A 21,220-nucleotide genomic window follows, 5' to 3' on the forward strand; every position below is an offset into this window, starting at 1 on the left:
AAACCAAATCAAATTTAGCTTTTATTTCCTCACAGTTTTCAGTAAACTCAATTCTGGATCTATTTGAGGTATCTAACATCTTATGAAAGGAGGTGAATTCAAAAAAATTAAAGAAAGAAATAGTAGATTTTTGAACAATTTATATTCTACTGACTGCCAGTGAAAGAAGTATTAGAACCATTAACCTGATGGCCAGAACAATCAAGACAGTATGTGTAGTTGCCAATCACCCCAGACTTAGGCTGAGTAGAAATCATGCACACTCCTGGAAGCTTTAAACTGTTAGAAGAATTCTGTTACTTGAAGAGATTCAGGGCTCTGAGCACAAACAAAATATTAGTGATCACTTGAGTGAATGAAATGTTTGACTTTTCGTTACAGAGCTACTCATAGAATAAAACCCAAATACAATCAGAGGATTCTCTTGTGAGAGATACAAGGTTAATCAGGCCAAGTACATGATTTGTATTTTTTCCACAATAACAAGACATTGTTAATGCATAACAGGCTGAAGTCAAATTTAAAGACCATGCAGAGGAACTGCAAAAGTTCAGCACAATCTAAATTCATTGTAAAATGTAGAACTCAGATCATCTTTAGCCATCATAAATGATGGAAGTGTTTTTTCAAAGGACAGCTTTTCTACATGTGGTATGGTGTAGTGAAATGTGTAGTGGTTAAGAACTATTGTCTGGGTTCAAATACAAGCTCTGCCACTTGCCAGTTGTGTGACCTTGGGCAGGTTGCTTAAACTTTCTGTGCCTCAGTGTCTCCTTATCTGTGAAATGGGAATGATAATACTTACCTCACAGAATTGTTGTAAAGATTAAATGAGTAAAATACAGGTAAACTTAGAATAGTGCCCAGTACATAGTATGTTGTACATCTATGAGTTAGCTCTTGCTATACACTATCATGTGGCATTTTAAATAATACAATGCTCAAGTGTAACCTCCATGGTATTGTCTCTATAGGGATTATCTCCACATTCCTTCATGTCCACCCATTTGGAGCAAGCATTGAATACATCTGTTCCTACTTGCACCGTCTAGATAATAAGGTATGTGGGGGCCTGAAATAGGCATCAAAGAAGATATAGGATTCTTTGTGAGCTGGTGACCTTACTCTCCTCAAGCATGAATAGGTCATTAGTAATCGCTCTAAGGAAATTTCCCTCACTTATTCTCTCACTGTGATTCAGTATAGAGCCTCTCTCTTGCAAGTAGGGTGACCATCTGTCCCTATTTGTTTGGAACTGAAGGGTTTCCTGGGACTTTGGACTTCCAGTGCTAAACTGGGGAAGTCCTGGGCAAACCTGAATGAGTTGGCCACCAAGCTTCCAAGGTACATCTTTGAAGAATGTTCCTTCTTTTAATTTACATATAAGCTGCAAGTTAGCCAATATTACTCACCAATCAAACTTTTGCCCTGGGCCTTTAGCCATTAGCTAATGTTAATTTTCAAACTGGAAGTCTTACTCTAACCACCTCCCCAAACATCACCCTCACCACTGCCATTATCTAGATGAAACAATCAAGGTGGGGGAAATAAAAAAAACAAAACAAAAAAAGATGGAATAATAAATCTGTAGGGCAGACTGAATATTTACTCACAGTTGATCTCATAGGTCACTTCCTTCCCTGGATACTATCTTGTGGGGTAACTCACAAAGCATCAGGAGCAAGGGTAAGGGCTAGTTTCCTACAAAGACAAGGATGCCTTGTAGAGGGAGGAGGGGAATCTTGACCCCATTAGAATAAATAAAATCATGATAGATTTTTTTCAGAAGCAGCATTCAGTTAAACCTGCACATGAATTGTACTCACTATTACACAGGATCTGGGCCTTTTGAGAAATGCCATTGGAATGCAGACTCCTGGCAGCTGTATGTCCAAAATGTTAAGCCGTTTAAGCATATGTCCTCTTAACAGAGGCACTGGCCCATTTGAGAATCCAGCTGTGGTAATACATCATCCTCATGGCAGTTTTTTCAGTTCTAGCTAGTGCTCCCCAATAATTTATCATCTTGGGAAGTGATGCTATTCTGCAATTAAATAGCCCACTTGGCAGTTAAGGGAGGGATGGAATGTGAGCACCAGGACCAAGTGTTAACTTGAAGTGGCATGAAATTGAACTATGGGTCCATAAAATGATCTGGTTCTTGTTTTTAATTGTAAAAATAATGGGTACATATTGTCTTACACATGTAAGTAATATAGAAATATAGTAAAGGGAAAGTGAAAGTTACAATTTTACCCCTCAAGGTTAACCACTCTTAACAATTTGGCATATCTTTATTTCAAACTCTTTTCTATATATACGCTGCAGCTATACTGTGTGTATATATCGCTAAACATTACATATTTATGTTTTTTGAAGAGGGGATTCGACTCTATATGATTCTCTGCAATGTCATTTCCTTAACTGGAACTTCACTTACAGACTACTACTAGCACGGAGAAGAAAGTTTGAGCTCACTCCTAGTCCAGGCCCAGTTCCTCCTGAGCAGCTTCCTGCAAGAGTACTGGCAGGATTTCCCAAAGAGAGCCTGAAATGGGACCAAGAGAATCGGGGAATCCCTCCCTTCAGCTTCAGGAATATTCAGTGTCGTGGCAACTTGGGGTTTCTTTAAGGATCCCCTAGTTCTCTTCAGTCAAGCCCTAGTGCCCAGATCCACAGTTAGGAAAGGCGTGACTAACATAAAGATGGCCACCTGAAGCAAGCCCTCAAGGAGTCTACAGATTTGTTTTTGTTTTTATATTGACGTGAGTGTGTGTAAGGAGGGGAGGAAGGAGAGGGACACAGTGTACAGAAGTAGGAACACAGAGTATTCCCCATTCCTATCACTTTTCCTTTGTGAACTAAAACGTGTGAAGAATTCTGGTCTGGAGAAAGCCATGTCTGCCTCCCTCCCCAAAAGGCTCCGCAGCTTCAGTAGGCCTGCACATAGGATAACCGGAACTGATCAGCTGCCATTCAGCTGGCTACAAAGCCAAGCCTCTCCACATGACTGACACCATCTCTTTCCAATTGAAAGCTCAGTGGTGATCAGTCTCAAAAACATCATGCTAAGTGAAAAAAATCTAGTCACAAAGACTGTATATTGTATGATTATACATATATGAAATTTTCAGAAAAGGCAAAACCATAGTGAAAAAATCTGAGTCAGAGATCGGGAGTGAGGATTGAATGCAAAGGGGCACAGAGGAATTTTTTTGGGGGGATGGAATGTTCTAAAACTAAATTGCAGTGATAGTTTTATAAATTGTATGTTTACTGAATTTATACAACTGTATATTATACAAAAAATTATACAATTGTATAAATTTACCAAAACTCATCAAACTGTACATGTAAAATATGTGAATTTATTGTATGTAAATTATGTACATGTAAAATAGATGAATTTACTGTATGTAAATTATACCTAAATAAAGCAATTATGAAATACATAAACAAAAATAAAGCTCAGTGGATTCTGTCTGGTGGTCACAGCAGAGGAAGGCTGCCATCTGGAAGACATTCACCCAACACACACACATGCACAAGAAGGGAGAAGAAGTCAATCCCACCGTTAACACACAGCTATGCATCAGCATCCTAAAGTAGGCAACACTGGGGGAAAAAGAACCAGATTAGGAAGGTAGAATTGGTTTTGAATGGAGATGTCCTCTCTGTCCCACAGATCTGCACCAGTGATGTGGAGTGTCTCATGAGCAGACTACAGCATACATTCAAGCAAGAAATGACTGGAGTTGGAGCCAGTCTGGAGAAGAGGTGGAAATTCTGTGGCTTTGAGGGTTTGAAACTGACCTGAATCCCTTTGCCTAACAATCTGGGATCCTGAAAATAAATGTGTGTTTGACAAGCTTAAAAAGTGATTTGTATTTTTAATAGTTCTTCGGTGCAAATTGTTTTAAATTTGTCAATTCATTCCTAGAACCTCTTTTGAGTTAAAATAAGGATCCTAGAGTAGCACCTCAAGCTACAGGCCCTAAAAAATAAATTGACTCAAACCTCAAGTGCTGTAACTTCCTCCCTTTCTGTTAATTGGTTGTCTTTTTTAAATTAGTAGTATTTTAAAAAGCCCAAGGTTTAAGAGTATTAGAGGTGTTTTCGATGTCTGTACTACTGTTGTAGACTTTGGGGTTTTTTTAAACACTGTTAACTGAAATATTTGAATGATTTGTATGTGATTTGTGTTTCAAAATTTCTCTTCACATTAATGTTGCTACTTGTGAGGAGAATGTGAGGAGCACTAGGTACTCCATAACTGACATCTTTCCAATCCCCAGTAAGTGAATTGTGTCTTCTAGAAGGTGCCTGACCAGGTTCACCTTTTAAAAGACAAAGCATGGTTAGTGGGTTTTGCAGAATTACTGTGAACCAAAAGTTGAGAAATGTTCCAAAGTTATTTTCTCTAACAAATCAGATAAAAGGATAATTTCAGAATTTTTTAAAAAAAACCTAGATGTATGTTCAGAAAGCAAGTGTCCAGTATGACTGGCATGTGTACAAGCTATTCAGAATCTCCTTGTAAATAGTTTTCTTTTAAAGGAGGGCATGTTTAGTTTCCTATGAATTAAAACCCACATGTGCACACATGCACACATTCACACACACACACACACACACACACACACACACACTAACAAAAGGGATTCATTGTAATATGCTTTTCCCTCTGGCCTTCAAAGTCTGTTGGTCTCTTTTCTTCTGCTATCACTGTGTTGAATTGCAAACGATGTACTGCTGTAAATACTCTGTTTACTTCATGCTGAATGTTTGCAAAAAGTTGATATGTGTATTAATAGAAAACTCTTAGTAATGAATAAATAATTGTCCGGGGTGTGTGAGTCTTCCTACAAAGGTCAGCTCCACTTAGAGTGCTGATTTCCAGGAACACCTCCAGTTCTGTGGTGCCCATCAGCAGATTGCAATGGCAGTGTATGGGTGGACCAGTCAGGAATTCCTGCTTGATGGGGATAAAAGAGAGGAAAGAATGGGGATTTGGGGCTACTATCCTGAGGTACAGATGATTTTTTCTTTTGTGATGTTAGCCGATGAAGAGTATTTCAGGAAAATACTTTGTAAATGAGATGTCGGTAGTGTTCAAAGTTGTATTTTTAAAAGATAAATATTCCTGTTTTATACCTAATTTTGGTGTTCTGTTTTGAATTTGTTGCTAAGTAATCCTTCAGTAAATCATCTCAGTTACTTCCTTTGAGTTACCAGGATGTTGGAAGAAGATGCTAAACCTTCTGCCTTAACAACTAGAAATAGGGTTCCACAGCAACCCATTCATGCTGAAAGTTGGCTTCCCCCTTTAGCACCCAGCTGTGGCACCAGAAGGAAGCTAGGGTTATTTTTACACTAGCTTCCTCACTGGAGCATCTCTGTCATGAACACTGCAGAAGGCATTGATTCTTCAGTCTCAGGGGTCCTGAAATGTCTTGTTTTAATAATATCTGAAATCAAGGGAAATTTGACACATCAATTATTTCTTATTTAAATGAAATTTTAAAGCAACAGCTACCACACCCAGGCCCCTTGGTATCCTTCATTTACTACTTGTACTACAAATGGTCTCTTCCTATTATTCCTGCCAATTTAGTCCAGATGTATACCTCTCAGCCTGCTTGAATATACTAATTGTGATGGTTAATTTTGTGTTTCCAGTTGTAAGCTCCAGTTGGTTGGTCAAACACCAGTCTACATGTTGTTGTGAAGAAATTTTTAAGATGTGATGAACATTGAAACCAGTAGTCTTTGAATAAAGCAGATTACTCTCTGTAGTGTGGTGGGCCTCATCCAATCAGTTGAAAGACTTATGAGAAAATACTGAAGTCCTCTGAGAAGTAAGGAATTGCACCTCCAGATTGCTTTTGGACTCAAACTACAGCATTAATGCCTGCCAGAATTTCCAGACTGCTTCTCAGCCTTACAAATTTCAAACTTGCCAACCCCTATAATCACATGAGCCAATTCCTTAAAACAAATCTCTCTCTCTCTCTTTCTCTCTCTCTCTCTCTCTCTCTCTCTCTCTCTCTCTCTCTCTCTCTCTCTCTCTCTCTCTCTCTCTCTCTCTCTCTCTCTCAGAGAGAAATTACCATATACCAGAAGCGATGTGTGACACGGAGCACTGTCATGATGGAGGATGATTTATGGCACACTTTAAAACACACCTTCTCTCAACTGTAGCTCACACCCAGCTGACTGCACCAAACAAGTTGAAATTGTCACACAGTGTTACAAAGGTTCAATGTGCCACTTTCTGTATTAAAGATCCCTGCCTTTCCATTGGATGGTACTCAGCAGCAGCATTCACCATATTTACAATCACAATGAAAGGGCTTCATGTCACACATTGCTTCTGGTACAGCAATTTCTGTCAAATAAAAACATTACTGTGTGTCCTCATCCACCTTATTCACCGGATCTGACACTGTGTAACTTCTGGCTCTTCCCCAAAGTCAAAATGACCATAAAAGGTAAATGTTTTGAATCGATTCAGGAAACTGAAGCAGCCACAACAGCACAACTAACGACACTCACAAAAGTCGACTTCCAGAACTGCTTCAGAAAGTGGCAAGAATGATGGGATAACAGTGTCCCAGATGCCTTTGGAGATGACATAGAAATGGCAGCATGAGATGAGCCTCTTGAAATCTCCCCTGGAATTTATAAGAAATTGAACAGCTATAATTCCACAAAGAACTCCCTCCATAGCAGAGAGGCAAAATTAAGCGACACGCAACTGAAATCATCTAAAGGATGGGCAATTGGGTGAGCAGGGAAGGAGGGAAGCGGAAGTGAGGGTGCAGGACAGGCACAGATCAGAGCTCGAAGCTTTGAGCTCCCTGCATTCCGGAGCTACCACAAACATGGGAGAGAAAAAATTCAGACTGCTACCAGTCCTCTTATGGCTGACAGTCCAACCTGAGGGATCAGCATCTAACACGGCTGAACCCAACACTCACGGCGGAGACCTCGGAGCAAAGACTGAGGGAAGAAGGTTGAAAAAGGCGGTTTAAGCCCTCAGTGCCAATCAGAGGATGGAAGGCTTAGTCACAGAGCCTAGCCGACCACTCCCTATACTCCAAGAGCTCGCCCCAACCCCACCTGCTCAGTACTAGAAGCAGAACAGTAGCAGTGTTGGATCAAAAGAACAGAATATGTGCAGTTCTGAGAATTGCAGCCTACAGCCATGGACTCCCAGCCAAACTAATTTAGGCAAAGGGGAGGGAACCCTAGATGCAAAACAGGCTGTGCTGGTGGTTCATCGCCATTGCTCACATCCAACTCTCACAACCCAGCCACCCCAGCTTCCACCTATCTGGGTGGATCCCTGCAGCGGTAAACAGAGCTGATGAAACACACAGGCCCTAAATCTGGCGCAGGAAGAGGTTCAGAAATTCAGGAGCTCTCCACATTCCCCACCGGAAGCGGTGTCCTGAGACCTAGAAAACCTGCTCACAGAGGAGAAACCCACGTTCCATGGAATCCACACATTGTGTGAGAAGCCAGAACAGTGCAAGAGAAAATATAACACTATAGCAAGCGAGAGAATAAAAGGATGCAGTTAGAAAGAAAATAAAGTGTTCAACCAACACTTACTGGAAATCAAAAGAAACATCTCTTCCTACCACCTGTTGCAGAACCCATTCCTTTAGATGCCTAGGAAGAGAAATAATAATTTATGAATTGCCATGAATAACCTAGGTAACAAGGCAGCTCAGAAAGAAAATGAAAAGTCTCCAGATCATGAACTTAAAGACATGGAAATATGAGACTTAAATGACAGAGAATTCAAATTGCAGTTCTGAAAAAACACAACGAGATGCAAGAACACACAGACAGGCTGTTAAATTAACTCAGAAACACAAAGAACAAAATGAACACTTTACCAAAGAGATTGAAATTTTAAAAAAGAACCAAATAGAATTTCTGGAAATTAAGAACTCAATTAAAAAAAAAAAAGAATAAAATAGCCAGTTTAGGTAATACGGCTGACCAGATGGAGGAAAGAATCAGTGATATCAAAGATAGAAATCTGGAAAAGACACAGATCAAAGAAGAGAGAGACTGGAGAGATAAAAGAAATGAAAGGACTCTACAAGATCTTTCTGACTCCAACTGAAAGAGCAATAAAGAATAATAGGCATACTAGAAGGAGAACAAAGGAAGAAGGGAACAGAGAGTACATTCAAATAAATAGTCGATAACACCTTCCCCAACTTGTGGAAAGAACTGGATCCTAGAATCCAAGAAGCAAATAGAAGACCTAATTACCTCAATCCCAACAGGCCTTCTCCAAGGCACATTATATCGAAGCTGTCAAAAATTAATGACAAAGAAAGAATCCTCAAGGCAGCCAGGGAAAAGAAGATGGTAACCTACAAATGAAAGCCCATTTGATTATCATCAGATTTTTCAGCAGAAAATCTACAAGCCAGGAGGGAATGGAATCAAATATTTAAAATATTGAAAGAGAGAAATTTTGAGCAAAGAATAACATACCCAACAAAGATATCCTTTAGATATGAAGGAGGAATAAAGACTTTTCCAGGACATACAGAACCTGAGGGAATTTTCCACCACATGGCATGCACTACCAGAAATACTGAAGGAGGCTATTCGACCTGAAACAAAAAAGCAAAAGAATACAAAACCATGAGTAGTATTATGAACACAGAGACATAAGCAGGAACTGGCAACACCTACACCAAATAAGACACTATACACTTAAACATAACATACAGGGTAAAAAAGGCAAAAAATAAAAAAAATAAATAACATTTAAAGAAAAGGAGGAAAATGACAACTTGCTACTGCAGAGCAGAAATCAACACACAGCTTAAATAAGGATAGTTTGTGACAACAAAAATATACAAAAGAAGGGAGTAAAGGACTGAACTGGGATAAGGGAATTAAGAAAGAATACATGCTGAAGAAAATGGAGAAAGGTGGGTGTAGCCATATTGATATCAGATGAAATAGAATTCTGCATGAAAAAGGTAACAAGAGACAAAAATGGACATTGCATAATGATAAAGGGGACTATCACAAGAAAACATAACAGTCATCAATATTTATGTCTTCAATCAGGGAGCACTGAAATATACCAAGCAACTACTAACAGAACTAAAGGGAGAAATTGACCAAAACACAATTATACTAGGGGACTTAATTACATCATTGACAGCTTTGGATAGATCATCAAAACAGAAAATAAATAACGAAATAGCAGCCCTAAATGACACATTAGATGAAATGGACATAACTGACATATATAGAGCACTTCATCCTAAAATATCAGACTATACATTCTTTTCTAGTGTACATGGAACATTCTCAAGGATAGACCATATATTGGGACCTAAAACTAGCCTCAGCAAATTTAAAAAGATTGAAATCATACCAAGCATATTCGCTGATCACAAGGCTTTGAAACTGGATAACAACTGCAAAAAGAAAGCAAGAAAAACCACAAATATGTGGAGATTAAACAACGTACATTTAAAGAACGACTGGGTCAAAGAAGAAATAAGAGGAGAGATCAAAAGATACATAGAAACAAATGACAATGAAAATACATCCTACCAAAATTTGGGGGATGCAGTGAAAGCAGTTTTGAGAAGGAAATTTATATCATTACAGGCCTATCTCAAGAAACAAGAAAAATCCCAAATAAATAACTTCACGTTACACCTTAAAGAACTAGAAAAAGAAGAACAAATGAAACCCAAAGTCAGCAGGAGGAAAGAAATAATAAAAATCAGAGCAGAACTAAATGAAATAGAGGGAAAAAAAGACAATAGAAAAATTAATGTGACAAAGAGCTGGTTCTTCAAAAAGATTAACAAAACTGACAAACCCTTGGCTAGACTCACTAAGATAAAAAGAGAAAAGACACTAATAAACAAAATCAGAAATGAAAAAGGGGAAGTTATCACTGATGCCACAGAAATACAAAGGATCAACCAAGAATACTATGAAGGACTATATGCCACCAAATTCAATAACCTAGAAAATGGACAAGTTCTTAGAAACATAGCCTTCCTAGGATGAACCATGAAGAATTGGAAAATCTAAACAGACCGATCACCAGTAACGGAATTGAATCAGTCATCCAAAACCTTCCCAAAAGCAAAAGTTCAGGACCAGATGGCTTCACTAGTGAATTCTCCCAAACCTTCAAAGATGATCTAATACCAGTCCTGCTCAAATTCTTCCACAAAATTGAAGAAGAGACAATACTCCCTAACTCATTTTATGGGCCCAACGTTACCCTGATACCAAAACCTGGTAAGGATAACACACAAAAAGAAAACTACAGACCAATATCTCTGATGAACACAGATGCAGAAATTCTAAACAAAATTCTAGCAAATCAAATGCAGCAATGCATTAAAAAGATTATTCATCACGACCAAGTGGGGTTCATCCCCGGGGCACAAGGATGGTTCAACATCCGCAAATCCATCAATGTGATACATCACATAAACAAAATAAAGGACAAAAAACATAAGATTATATCAATTGATGCAGAAAAAGCATTTGACAAGGTACAACATCCATTTATGATTAAAACACTTAATAAAATAGGTATACAAGGAAAATACATTAACATAATAAAGGCCATAAATGACAAGTCCTCAGCTAATCTCATAAATAACGGTGAAAAACTGAAGCCCTTTGCTCTACGTTCAGGAACACGACAGGGCTGTCCCCTATCACCTCTGCTTTTCAACATAGTGTTCGAAGTCGTCGCCAGAGCAATCAGGCAAGAGAAAGAGATACAAGGCATCCAAGGTAACGGACAGTTTGTGAAGTAACACCAGCTACAATTGCTCACTGTAGCAACTGGCTTCATAAACACACCTTTATTGGCTTTATTTCCCTCCCTATCTCACTTCTCTACTTCCCTACTGGTGTTTTCTGGGATCACCTCCCAAATAAATTACTTGTTCTCAATAAATAAATAAATAAATAAATAAATAAATAAATAAATAAATAAATAAATAAAATAAAAGGGAGGGAGTGGAATAGAAAGAACAGAGGAAAAAATAAAAGGAGAAATAAAGGAAGGGCAAGTGAATGGAAGAAGGGTGGTAGCAAGGGAGAGAGAGCCAGAGAGAACTAAACTTTAAAGTTGAGCATACAAAAGGTAATCTTCTCCACTAGGACTCTTTCTCTTGCCTACGTGTGACTGTAGAACACTTGAACTGACTTAAACAAAGAAATATAGAGAATTTCTATAAGGACTGACAGTACAAGATTAAGAGCATGAAGCCTGACTGCAAAGGTACACATCCTGAGTTTGTAACCTTAAACAAGGTACTCAACCTTGCCTCAATTTCTTCATCAGTAAAATGGGGAGGATGACATTGTCTTCCTCATAGTGTTGTTATGAGGCCTAAATAAATTATTTAAAGTGCTTGTGGAATGATGCATGTGTAACTATCATCTTTACTATCTAAGGGAATCAATGGCCAGGAATCCCTCTGGGCTTCAGAAACAACTGGACTGGAGCCACAGAATGAGCCAGGCTTCTGTATGTCTCTTGTCTGCATTCCTATCTCGAGCACGACTTCAGTTTTTCCCCCTCACCACTGTCACCAATAACCCCAGAGCTTCACATTTTAACAAAGCCAGCTACCCAGAGGAGGAATAACTAAACTACTCTCTAATCTTAAACACAGAAACTCTGGGAAAGGACTCACTGACCAACTTGATTCAAGTACCCAGACCATGTGGCCATGGGGCTAGTGTCATGTAATAAAATGGGCACTTCTGGGGGAACCATGTAAGTGGATTGGAATGTTGAGCAATGCCAAGGAAAAATGAAGGTGGCTGTGGGGTGGGGGGAGCTGGGTAGACAGGGAGAGACTGAAAAAGATTGAAAAGGGAAGTACTAGTCAACCAGAACAATAGTTGCCATACCCTCTTCTCCACATATCCCTCCTTACTGCAACCATCAAAGAAATGTGACTACAGGGAAAGTATGAGGACTCCCCATGGAGATTCTGCTAATAAGCAGAGAGTTCTTTCTGGCCCAGACCCTTGACAAAAATTGCATTCTGGGTGATAGGAGCAATTGACCTCCTATCATAAGGGATCTTCAGGAGGCTTGTTTGCTGGTGTACTTGGTTCCACTAGTCACAGCCCTTAATAAGTTGCAGTCTGAGTACTAGACCCCAATGCTTACCCTAGCCCAGAATATTTCAGCAAGCCTGCCCACCTGAGGACTAATGGTTCTCTCTAGACCAGTTAAATCTGAAGGCTGATGAGTGTTCTGCCCTCCTTTCCTGATCTCTCCATTTTAAGCAGTATCTGCTGTTTTCTTAAACCCCCAAATTCTAAAACCACAGTCTTGAAAAGATGCAGGATAATTAGAATGCCAAGATGCATCACAGAGAAAAAGTAGCTGGAAGCTAGGGAGTCAAGCAGAAGGCTATTAAAGTTGCCAGGCACAAGATGATCATTGGACCAGTGTGATGGAAATAGGACTGGAGAAGAGGAGAAGGATTTGAGAGACATTCTAAAAAAAAAAAAAAAAAAAAAAAAAAAAAAAAAAAAAAAAAAAAAAACAGTACATTGAGAACTGACCCATTAGTGGTCCATAGTTATGCTTATCCAGCATAACTTAATGTCCTAAGAGAATGTTTCAAAAATGAGACGGTGATTGTTAATATAAAGTTCAGCAGTGCTGAAAGAAAAGAGAACTATTAAACAATATAGATTCAAACTAAGTTTGTCATTGGTTGCTGTGTCATTACTCTTAGGTAAACAGGAATGAAAAATGATGATGATGATGATGATGATGATGATGATGATGATAAAAAGACCAGGAACTGCACACCTAGTCTCCCACACTTGATCATTTATTCCATGATTTATCCCACTGGTTATGAAAGAATGTTGAGGAGGGTGAGGAGAATGAGGGCTTGCACAGCCATTATAAGAATAAATATAATGTAAGTGTATTATTTAGGGTTCTGCAGAAAAACAGGAACCAATAGGATATATATATATATATATATGGAATTGCCTCACATAATTATGGAAGCTGAGAGATTCCATGATCTTCAGTCAGCAAGCTTAAGACCCAAGAGAGCCAATGGTGTAGTTCCAATCTGAGTCCAAAGGCTTGAGAGCCTGGAGAACTGATGGTAAAACTTCCAGTTTGAGTCTGAAGGGTTGAGAACCAGGAAAACCAATGGTGTAGTTCCAGTCATAGAGCCAGTAAGCTCAAGACCCAGAAGAAGCCAATGTTTCAGTTTAGGTCAAAAGTCAGGAAAAATCCAATGTCTCAGTTCAAAGGCAGTCAGACAGGAAGAATTGTCTTACTTGCAGGAGGGTCAGGTTTTTTTGTTCTATTCAGACCTTCAACAGATTGGGCCCATTAGGGATTGCAATCTGCTTTACTCAGTCTGCTAATTCAAATGCTAATCTCATCCAGAAACAACCTCACAGACACATCCAGAAATAATGTTTAATAAAATATCTGGGTACTCCATGAAAACGGGGAATACATCAGTGAAGAAAACAAAGATCATTTTTCTTATCAGGGCAATTACTTGGTAAGTTATATAAATGTCCAACCACCATGTTGTACACCTGAAACTAATATAATAGTTAATGTCAACTGGAACTGAACAATAAAAATTTTTAAAGATCATTTTTTCTACTTTTCTTGTGGAGTTGACATTCTAGTGGAGAGAGACAAACAATAAATGCACACACATGATATATCTGTTAGATGATGACATGTGTTATGTAAAATCTAAAGCAGAGAATACTCCTAAAGAAGATGAGAGAATGAGCATGCTGATGGGGAAGGGCATTCCTGCGGAAGAAACAGTGAATACAAAGGCTCTGTGGCAAGAAAATGTCTGGTGTGTTTGAGGAACATAAAGGAGCAGAGTGAGTGAAGGGGACATTATTAAGAGATGAAGTCAGAGAGTTAACTGAAGGAGAGGTGGCAGATTGTGTTGAGCCTTATAGACTCTGATGATCTTTGGGGAGATGAGGAGCATTGGGGGTGATTTGAGCAGAGAAGCAACATGATCTGGCGTACCCACTGAAAGAATCACTCTGAAAGCTGCATTAAGAATGCACTGTACAATTCTGTATTACAATATCTATAAATCCCATTGTGTGTTCACCTGAAATCTATGTAATTTTACTAACAATTGTCACCCCAATAAATTTTTTTAAAAAAGTAAAAGCCAACAAGAGTATGATAAATGACAAAAAAAAAAAATAGAATGCACTGTAGAGGTGAGGGAGGTGGGAAGAAACAGGGACACTAGTGAAGAGGCTATTGTAATAATCCAAGACAGATGACATTAGCTTCAGAATGATCAAATGCAGGAGATAAATGGTTAAATGCAGGAGATAAATAGATATTGAAGTTGTAATCAACAGGATTTCCTGATGGATTGGTTGTGAGGCGTCAGAGAAAGAGAGGAGTCAAGGATGACTTCAGGTTTTTAGCCTTAACAACTGGAAGATTGGAGAGCCATTACTTGAGGTGGGGAAGACTATGGGATGAACATACCATGTTTCCCCGAAAATAAGACTTAGCCAGACCATCAGCTCTAATGCATCTTTTGGAGCAAAAATTAATATAAGACGCGGTCTTATATTATAGTAAAATAAGACCCAGTATTACATTACATCACATCACATTACATTACATTATATTAAGACCGGATCTTATAGTAAAATAAGAGCGGGTCTCATATAATTTTTCTCCAAAAGACGCATTAGAGCTGCTGGTACGGCTAGGTCTTATTTTCGGGGAAACACGGTATTTGATGAGGAATTCAGTTTTTGACATTTTCAGTTTGAGACATCTATTACAAATCCAAGTGAATATGTGAAGTATGCAGTTAGATATGTAAGTTAGATATATAAATTCAGAGGAAAAGTCTGTGCTAGAGATATAAATTTGGGAGTTGTTGGCACATAGATGATATTTAAAGATATAATCATGGATGAAATCACAAAGGGAGTGGGCATTGCTAGAAAAGAAAAGAAGTTCAAGGACTGAGCCTTAGAGCCTCTAACATTAACAAACTGGAGAGATGAGTAGGAAATTGCAAAGAAGACTGAAAAGAAACAAATAGAAATGTAGGAGGAAATCATTTTAAGAGTTGTCTTACCAAAGTCTGCACTATCTACATGTTACCTGGAAAAAAAGAATAAATAAATGAATGAGTGAATGATTTAAAGTTAAAATCTCTCACCATTCTTGAGTTGCTTTTATGCACATGCCAGTATATTAAGTAACTGCATGGACTTTGGAGAAATACTTGAGGTCACCAGGCAATTTTGCCATCATTTGGGGCATCCCATTTACTGTTCACTTTTCTCCCTCTTCCCAAAGTTCTGGAAATAAAGCCCCTGGTGCTTATTTGATCCATTTCTAGATTCCCTCTCACCAGATTCTGTGCCCAGGCCCAGCCTTAGAAAATTAGCTCACTCTGAAATACTTAAGGAGCTTCTTAATGAGCTTGATTTTCAGCTATTAAACTTGATGGAACTCACAGAAACATAAAAAGAAGTACATCAACTGTAAAAGCCCTGACAGGAGATAAGAACATTATTAGCAGCCCCTATTAGTAGTGAATGAGTGCCAGTACATATGCTGAGGTTCCCAAGCAAGAAAAGGTTGGGACAGAAATAAAAAGAGGAGGTGCTTTATTTTCCTTCACTCATTACATTTCCACTTTTCTTACCACTAAGATACATTAGTTATACAAACACCTCTGGATAAAGGACCTACAGAGAAACAGCAAAAAGATCTGTAAACATTATTTTTAAACTTCTCTAGATATCTATAGATAAGAATATTAACTCGAATAGTACTCATGTGACGGTTTTATCATTATGGCTGCAGCCTGCAGGAAATTCTAATTTTGAAACCCCACCTCTAGAAGCTTATTATTGAAAGAAAATAAAGGGTAAAACAAAAATAAACAAACAGAAAAACCTGCTATGGCCAGTGTTACCAATTTAGTTTTGTGTAAAAAAATCCATGAAAACAGAATATTTGATTAAAATTGCAAAATATTAAAGCTGGAGGAGCCCTTCCAGAACACCCAGTTCAAGCCCCTCTATTTATAAATGAGAAAACTGAGGCCCTGAGAGAGGAAATAACCTGACCACGGTCCCAGAGAGAGAGAATGGCAGAGCTGGAACATTCTCAATCTCCCACTCCCAGCTCAGTGCTCTTTCTTTTCACTTACACTTCAGCATGTACTAATGGAAAATAAATTAAAGCAGAAGATTGCAAAAGGGTTAGAAAGCCGAAATTGCTCATAAAGGATTGTTATTTTCTCAACTGGTTTTCTGCAGCACCAGAAATTCTAGCTGAAGTAATCCACAGAGCAAAACAAAGTAGATGGCAGTCAAATACTAATCACTACTTTCACTTGAAAGCATTGTATTTACAGCCTATTTTTCCCTTCATAGGGCGAGACTCCACATATGCAAAAACGAAATTTAATACCATTGAAAGTTTGTTATAATGATTACTGAAAATCAGAGGTGATTCATGGACCCTCGGGCATACCTGTTATACCAGCAAACAGCTAAAATTCTTCACCAGCAATATTGGAACTCAAGGGTCAGTCTGTATGGGACATAGATAAAGCAGATTAAATCACTGATGACATCAGACTGGAATTTTAATGAACAAGGACAAGGAAAGACAGGGCTAAGGAGATTAATCATGTGTGCATGTGTATGGGACCAAGTGTGGGTAACTAAATAACACTATCTTCTGAGTTCTACAGGGAACTACTGGGAGTCCCCTGGCGTGTGGTATCATTCATAGCTCAACTGAGCGTTGAGAGTGCAATAAGAACCTCTTTGATTGACTATGGTAATAGAAAGAGAGAAGTAGTGATGCATTTCCCCTGCATACTTTTTCCCTCACTTATTTTCTATGTGTACTCTAAGAGTAATAATTTTTAAAAAATGTTTTCCCAAGGATCCAAGATAGTGGAGTAGATAAATGTTGTGCTTGCCTCCTCCTGAGACCACATTAAAATTACAACTAAATTATAGAATAATCAACCTGTAAAAACCATCTGAACTCTAGCTAAACAGAAGTTTTATAATTAAGGATATAAAGAAGAAGCCACATCAAAACTGGTAGGAGAGGGGCCGGCCCGGTGGCTCAGGTGGTTAGAGCTCCATGCTCTTAACTCCGAAGGCTGCCAGTTCGATTCCCACACGGGCCAGTGGGCTCTCAACCACAGAGCTGCCAGTTCAATTCCTTGAGTCCTGCAAGGGATGATGGGCTCCGCCCCCTGCAACTAAGACTGAACACGGCACCTTGAGCTGAGCTGCCTCCCGGATGGCTCAGTTGGTTGAAGCGCGGGCTCTCAGCCACAAGGTTGCCGGTTTGACTCCAGCAAGGGATGGTGGGCTGCGTCCCCTGCAACTAGCAATGGCAACTGGACCTGGAGCTGAGCTGCGCCCTCCACAACTAAGACTGAAAGGACAACAACTTGACTTGGGAAAAAAAAAGTCCTGGAAGTACACACTGTTCCCCAATAAAGTCCTGTTCCCCTTCTCCCCCCCCCAAAAAAAGTATCTGGTTCTTTGAGATCAGTAAAATTGACAAAACTTTAAAAAAAAAACTGGCAGGAGAGAGAGAGATGTGAAATGGGCTGGTCCCACACCTCCGTAGAGTGGTTAAGAATTGGGAGGGATGTCTTGGCTACAGAGGTCCCCTCCAGAAAAACAAAGGACTCAGCCCTACCTCAGGGTCCCCAGCCCTGAGTACCAGTACCTGAAAGAGGAGTTCGCACAACATCTGGCTATAAAACAGTGGGGATTATGAACTTCTGGGTAAGATGGGAGGCTGCAGGAAACCCAGATGTTCTCTTAAAGGACCTATGCACCAACTCACTTGCAGGGACATTCAGGGAGAGACTGAGTTGTGTGGTTTCAGGGCATGGACTGGAGTGACAGTCTCCGATTTCCCTGTGTACAGGCCTCTTCCTGTGCAGCCAGCAGACATGTACCATTTTGGCTGTGTTACGCCCCATCCTCCATGACCAAATTTGTATCTGCATTGGCCTAGTGAACTCCTCTTTCTATACCTTAATGACTCCCTGAATTCCCACCGCATCCAATTTGCTCAAAGCCCGAGGCAATTTCTCAATGAGCAGCCAGCCCTGCCTTCATTGTACTCTTTCTTGGATAACTCTCAGGGGTCTCTGGACTTCAGGAAAGCAGCACCTGGGTTTGGTGAGTTCTCAGACTTTTGTTGAGTAGCTCCAGACTCAACATTAGCACCAAATCAGAATCTACTTTAATGTGGTGAGCACTCGTCACACCTTGGTGACTCCCTGAGACCAAGCCTCACCCAACTTGTGTACTGCACGAGGCTCTACCACAGCTGAGCTTTACAGGAGCAGGAAGGCAGCAGCAGGTCTTGGGGTGTCATGGGTTTTTTGTAGAGCTATCTCAGGCCCGGTACTAGTGGCAGCCATTCTCAATTCACAGGATGGCCTCTTCTGCATGCCTCCAGGTTTAGCACAGGCAGCAACCAACCATGGATTGTCTTGTAGCTCCTACCAGGTAATACCCAGCAAGTCACAGGCAGTGGCTGACGTGGGCCTGCATGATAGACCCGCCCAAGAGGCCCCAACACTAAGACACCTGGAGGACAGATTCAAAACACATCAGAGCACAACCCAATTAGCCTCACAAGCTGTACACCCAAACAGTGGTCTTGGCAGGCACCAGAGCCAACTTTGGAAAATCCCGCTCCATGTGGTAAGCCCCACACACAGCAGCCCATAATTACGGATGTGGCCAAAATCCACAGTCAATCAGCCTTAGGGTCAATCCCACCCACTGACATGCCAACAGCAATCAAGACTTAACTATAACAGGAGAGCACACACAATGTCCACAAGGGACACTCCCGAAGGACCCAGAGCAAGTGACCAGGGAGACTGTACCACTGGGTCTGAAAGGGCACTTACTAGATAAGGCCACCCAGCCAAGGCTGGAAGACATTGCAGATTTACCTAATTCATACAAACACAGAGAGGAAGCCAAAATTGGGGGGGAAAAGAAATATGTGCCAAATAAAAGAATAAGACAAATCTCAAAAAAAGAACTAAATACAATGAATGCAAGCAACCTACCAGATACAGAGTTCAAAAGAGTGGTTATAAGGATACTCAAGGAACTTGGTGAGAACTTCAAAAAAGCAGTAGCAAGCACAAAAAATGACATAGTAAACATGAAAAGGAACCAGTCAAAAGTGAGTAATATAATAATTGAAATAAAGAATTCACTAGAAGGAATCACCTGCGGATTAGATGAAGCAGAGGGTTGAATCAGTTACTTGGAAGACAAGGTAGCAGAAAACACCCAAATATAACAGCATGAATTAAAGCACAATAAGGACAGTTTAACAGACCTCTGGGACATCATCAAGCATAACAACATTCTCATCATAGGGTACCATAAGAAGAAGCGAGACATCAAGGAATTGAAAACCTATTTGAAGAAATAATCACGGAAAACTCCCAAACCTGACAAAAAAAAAAATAGATCTACAAGCCCAGGAAGCACAGAGAGTCCAAAAAAGATGAACCCAAACGAGCCCAAAACCAGACACATTATTAAAATGGCAAAGGTTTGTGTCGTCATCAAAATGGCTGCGTGAGGTGACCCTCTGGAAATCTCCCCTGGAATTTACAACAAATCAAACAACTATAACTCCACAAAGTACTCACTGCACACCAGACAGGCAAGACACAGAGGCTAACTACCGAATTCACCTGAAGGTGGGCAAACTGCAGGAGCAGGGGAGGAGGGATGGGAGAAGTGCCAAGATCAAGCCGCACAGGTGCTGGAAACAGACCTAGCTTAGGGCTCCGAGCTAGCTGTATCCCGAAATTAACGCAGTTGCAGAAGATGGAACAACTTGTACTGCTAGGGCTCCACTTATGGCCCACAGGGCTGAGGGGAGAGCATATAACACAGCTGAACCCAACGCTCACGGTAGAGACCTCAGAGCAAAGGCTGAGGGAAGAAGGCTGAAAATGGTGGTTTAAGGGATCACTGCCACAGAGTATGGAAACCTTAGGCACTGAGAATAGCCACCCCCTCCCTATCCTCCCAGAAATCGCCATGCCCCCACCTGCCCAGTGCTAGAAGCAGAACAGTAGCAGTGTCAGATAAAAAGAACAGAATATTTGCAGTTCTGAGAACTGAGGTCCTCAGACACAGATTCGCAGCCCAACTAATACCAGGAAAGGGGAGGGAGCTGTGGAAGCAGGACCAACTGTGGTTGTGGTCGCGCCCATTGTTCTGCGCCACCTCTCAAACCCACCCCGCCCCTGTTCCCACCTATCTGGGTGGATCCCTGTAAGAGCAAACATAACTACTGAAACACACAGAATCTGAATCTTCTACAGGAAGAGCTTTGGAACTTCAAAAGCTCTCTGCATCCCCACAAGGAGGCCGTGCCCTATGACCCAGGTGAACTGTTAACAGAAAAGAAGCCCACCTTCCAGAGAATCCCCCCATTGTGTGAGAAGCTGGAATAGTGCAGAGAAAACATAACACTGCAGTGTGAGAGAGAGAAAAAGGCTGCATTTGCAGAGAAAGTTAAACATTCTACCAAAATGTACTGGAAAACAAAGGAAAGACCTCTTCCTGTCAACATGTTGCAGAACTCACTCCTGTAGATGTCTAGGAACAGAAACAACAAATCAACAATTGGAGAGAAGTCATCAAAATGGCGGTGTGAGGTGAGCCTCTGGAAATCTCCCCTGGAATTTACAACTAGTCAAACAACTATAACTCCACAAAGGACTCCCTGCACAACAGACAGGCAAGAAGAAGAGGCCAGCTACTGAATTCATCGAAAGGTGGGCGAATCGCGCGAGCGAGGGAGGAGGGAAGGGAGAAGAGCAGAGACGGAGCCACACAGGTGCATGATGCAGACCTAGCTCAGTGCTCTGAGCGCGCTGCATCCCAGAACTACCGCAGGAGCAGGAGACAGAAGAACTCAGACTGCTATGGCTCCGTTTATGGCCCACGGGGCTGAGGGGACAGCATATAACACGGCTGAACCCAACACTCATGGCGGAGACCTCGGAGAAAAGACTGAGGGAAGAAGGCTGAAAACAGTGGTTTAAGCGCTCACTGCCACACAGAACAGAAGCCTTAG

At 40.5% G+C, this 21,220-nt stretch overlaps 1 protein-coding gene across 13 annotated transcripts in view; it reads left to right on the forward strand.

The window, feature by feature from the left end:
• Positions 1-5,598, forward strand: part of ENOX2 (ecto-NOX disulfide-thiol exchanger 2) — a 454,293-nt gene extending 448,695 nt beyond the window's left edge. For 7 of the 13 annotated variants that reach the window (XM_033118206.1, XM_033118225.1, XM_033118235.1 and 4 more), the window contains 2 exons: positions 975-1,060; positions 3,686-4,062. In XM_033118206.1, the coding sequence (XP_032974097.1) occupies positions 975-1,060; positions 3,686-3,817 (218 nt within the window). In that variant the 3' untranslated portion in view covers positions 3,818-4,062. Of the gene's footprint in view, positions 1-974; positions 1,061-3,685 lie in introns of all 13 variants that reach the window. The other 6 variants (XM_033118243.1, XM_033118274.1, XM_033118198.1 and 3 more) reach the window with 2 other exon arrangements.
• Positions 5,599-21,220: the final 15,622 nt, after the last annotated feature.

The sequence above is a fragment of the Rhinolophus ferrumequinum genome, chromosome X, assembly GCF_004115265.2.
Source record: "Rhinolophus ferrumequinum isolate MPI-CBG mRhiFer1 chromosome X, mRhiFer1_v1.p, whole genome shotgun sequence".
NCBI lineage: Eukaryota > Metazoa > Chordata > Mammalia > Chiroptera > Rhinolophidae > Rhinolophus > Rhinolophus ferrumequinum.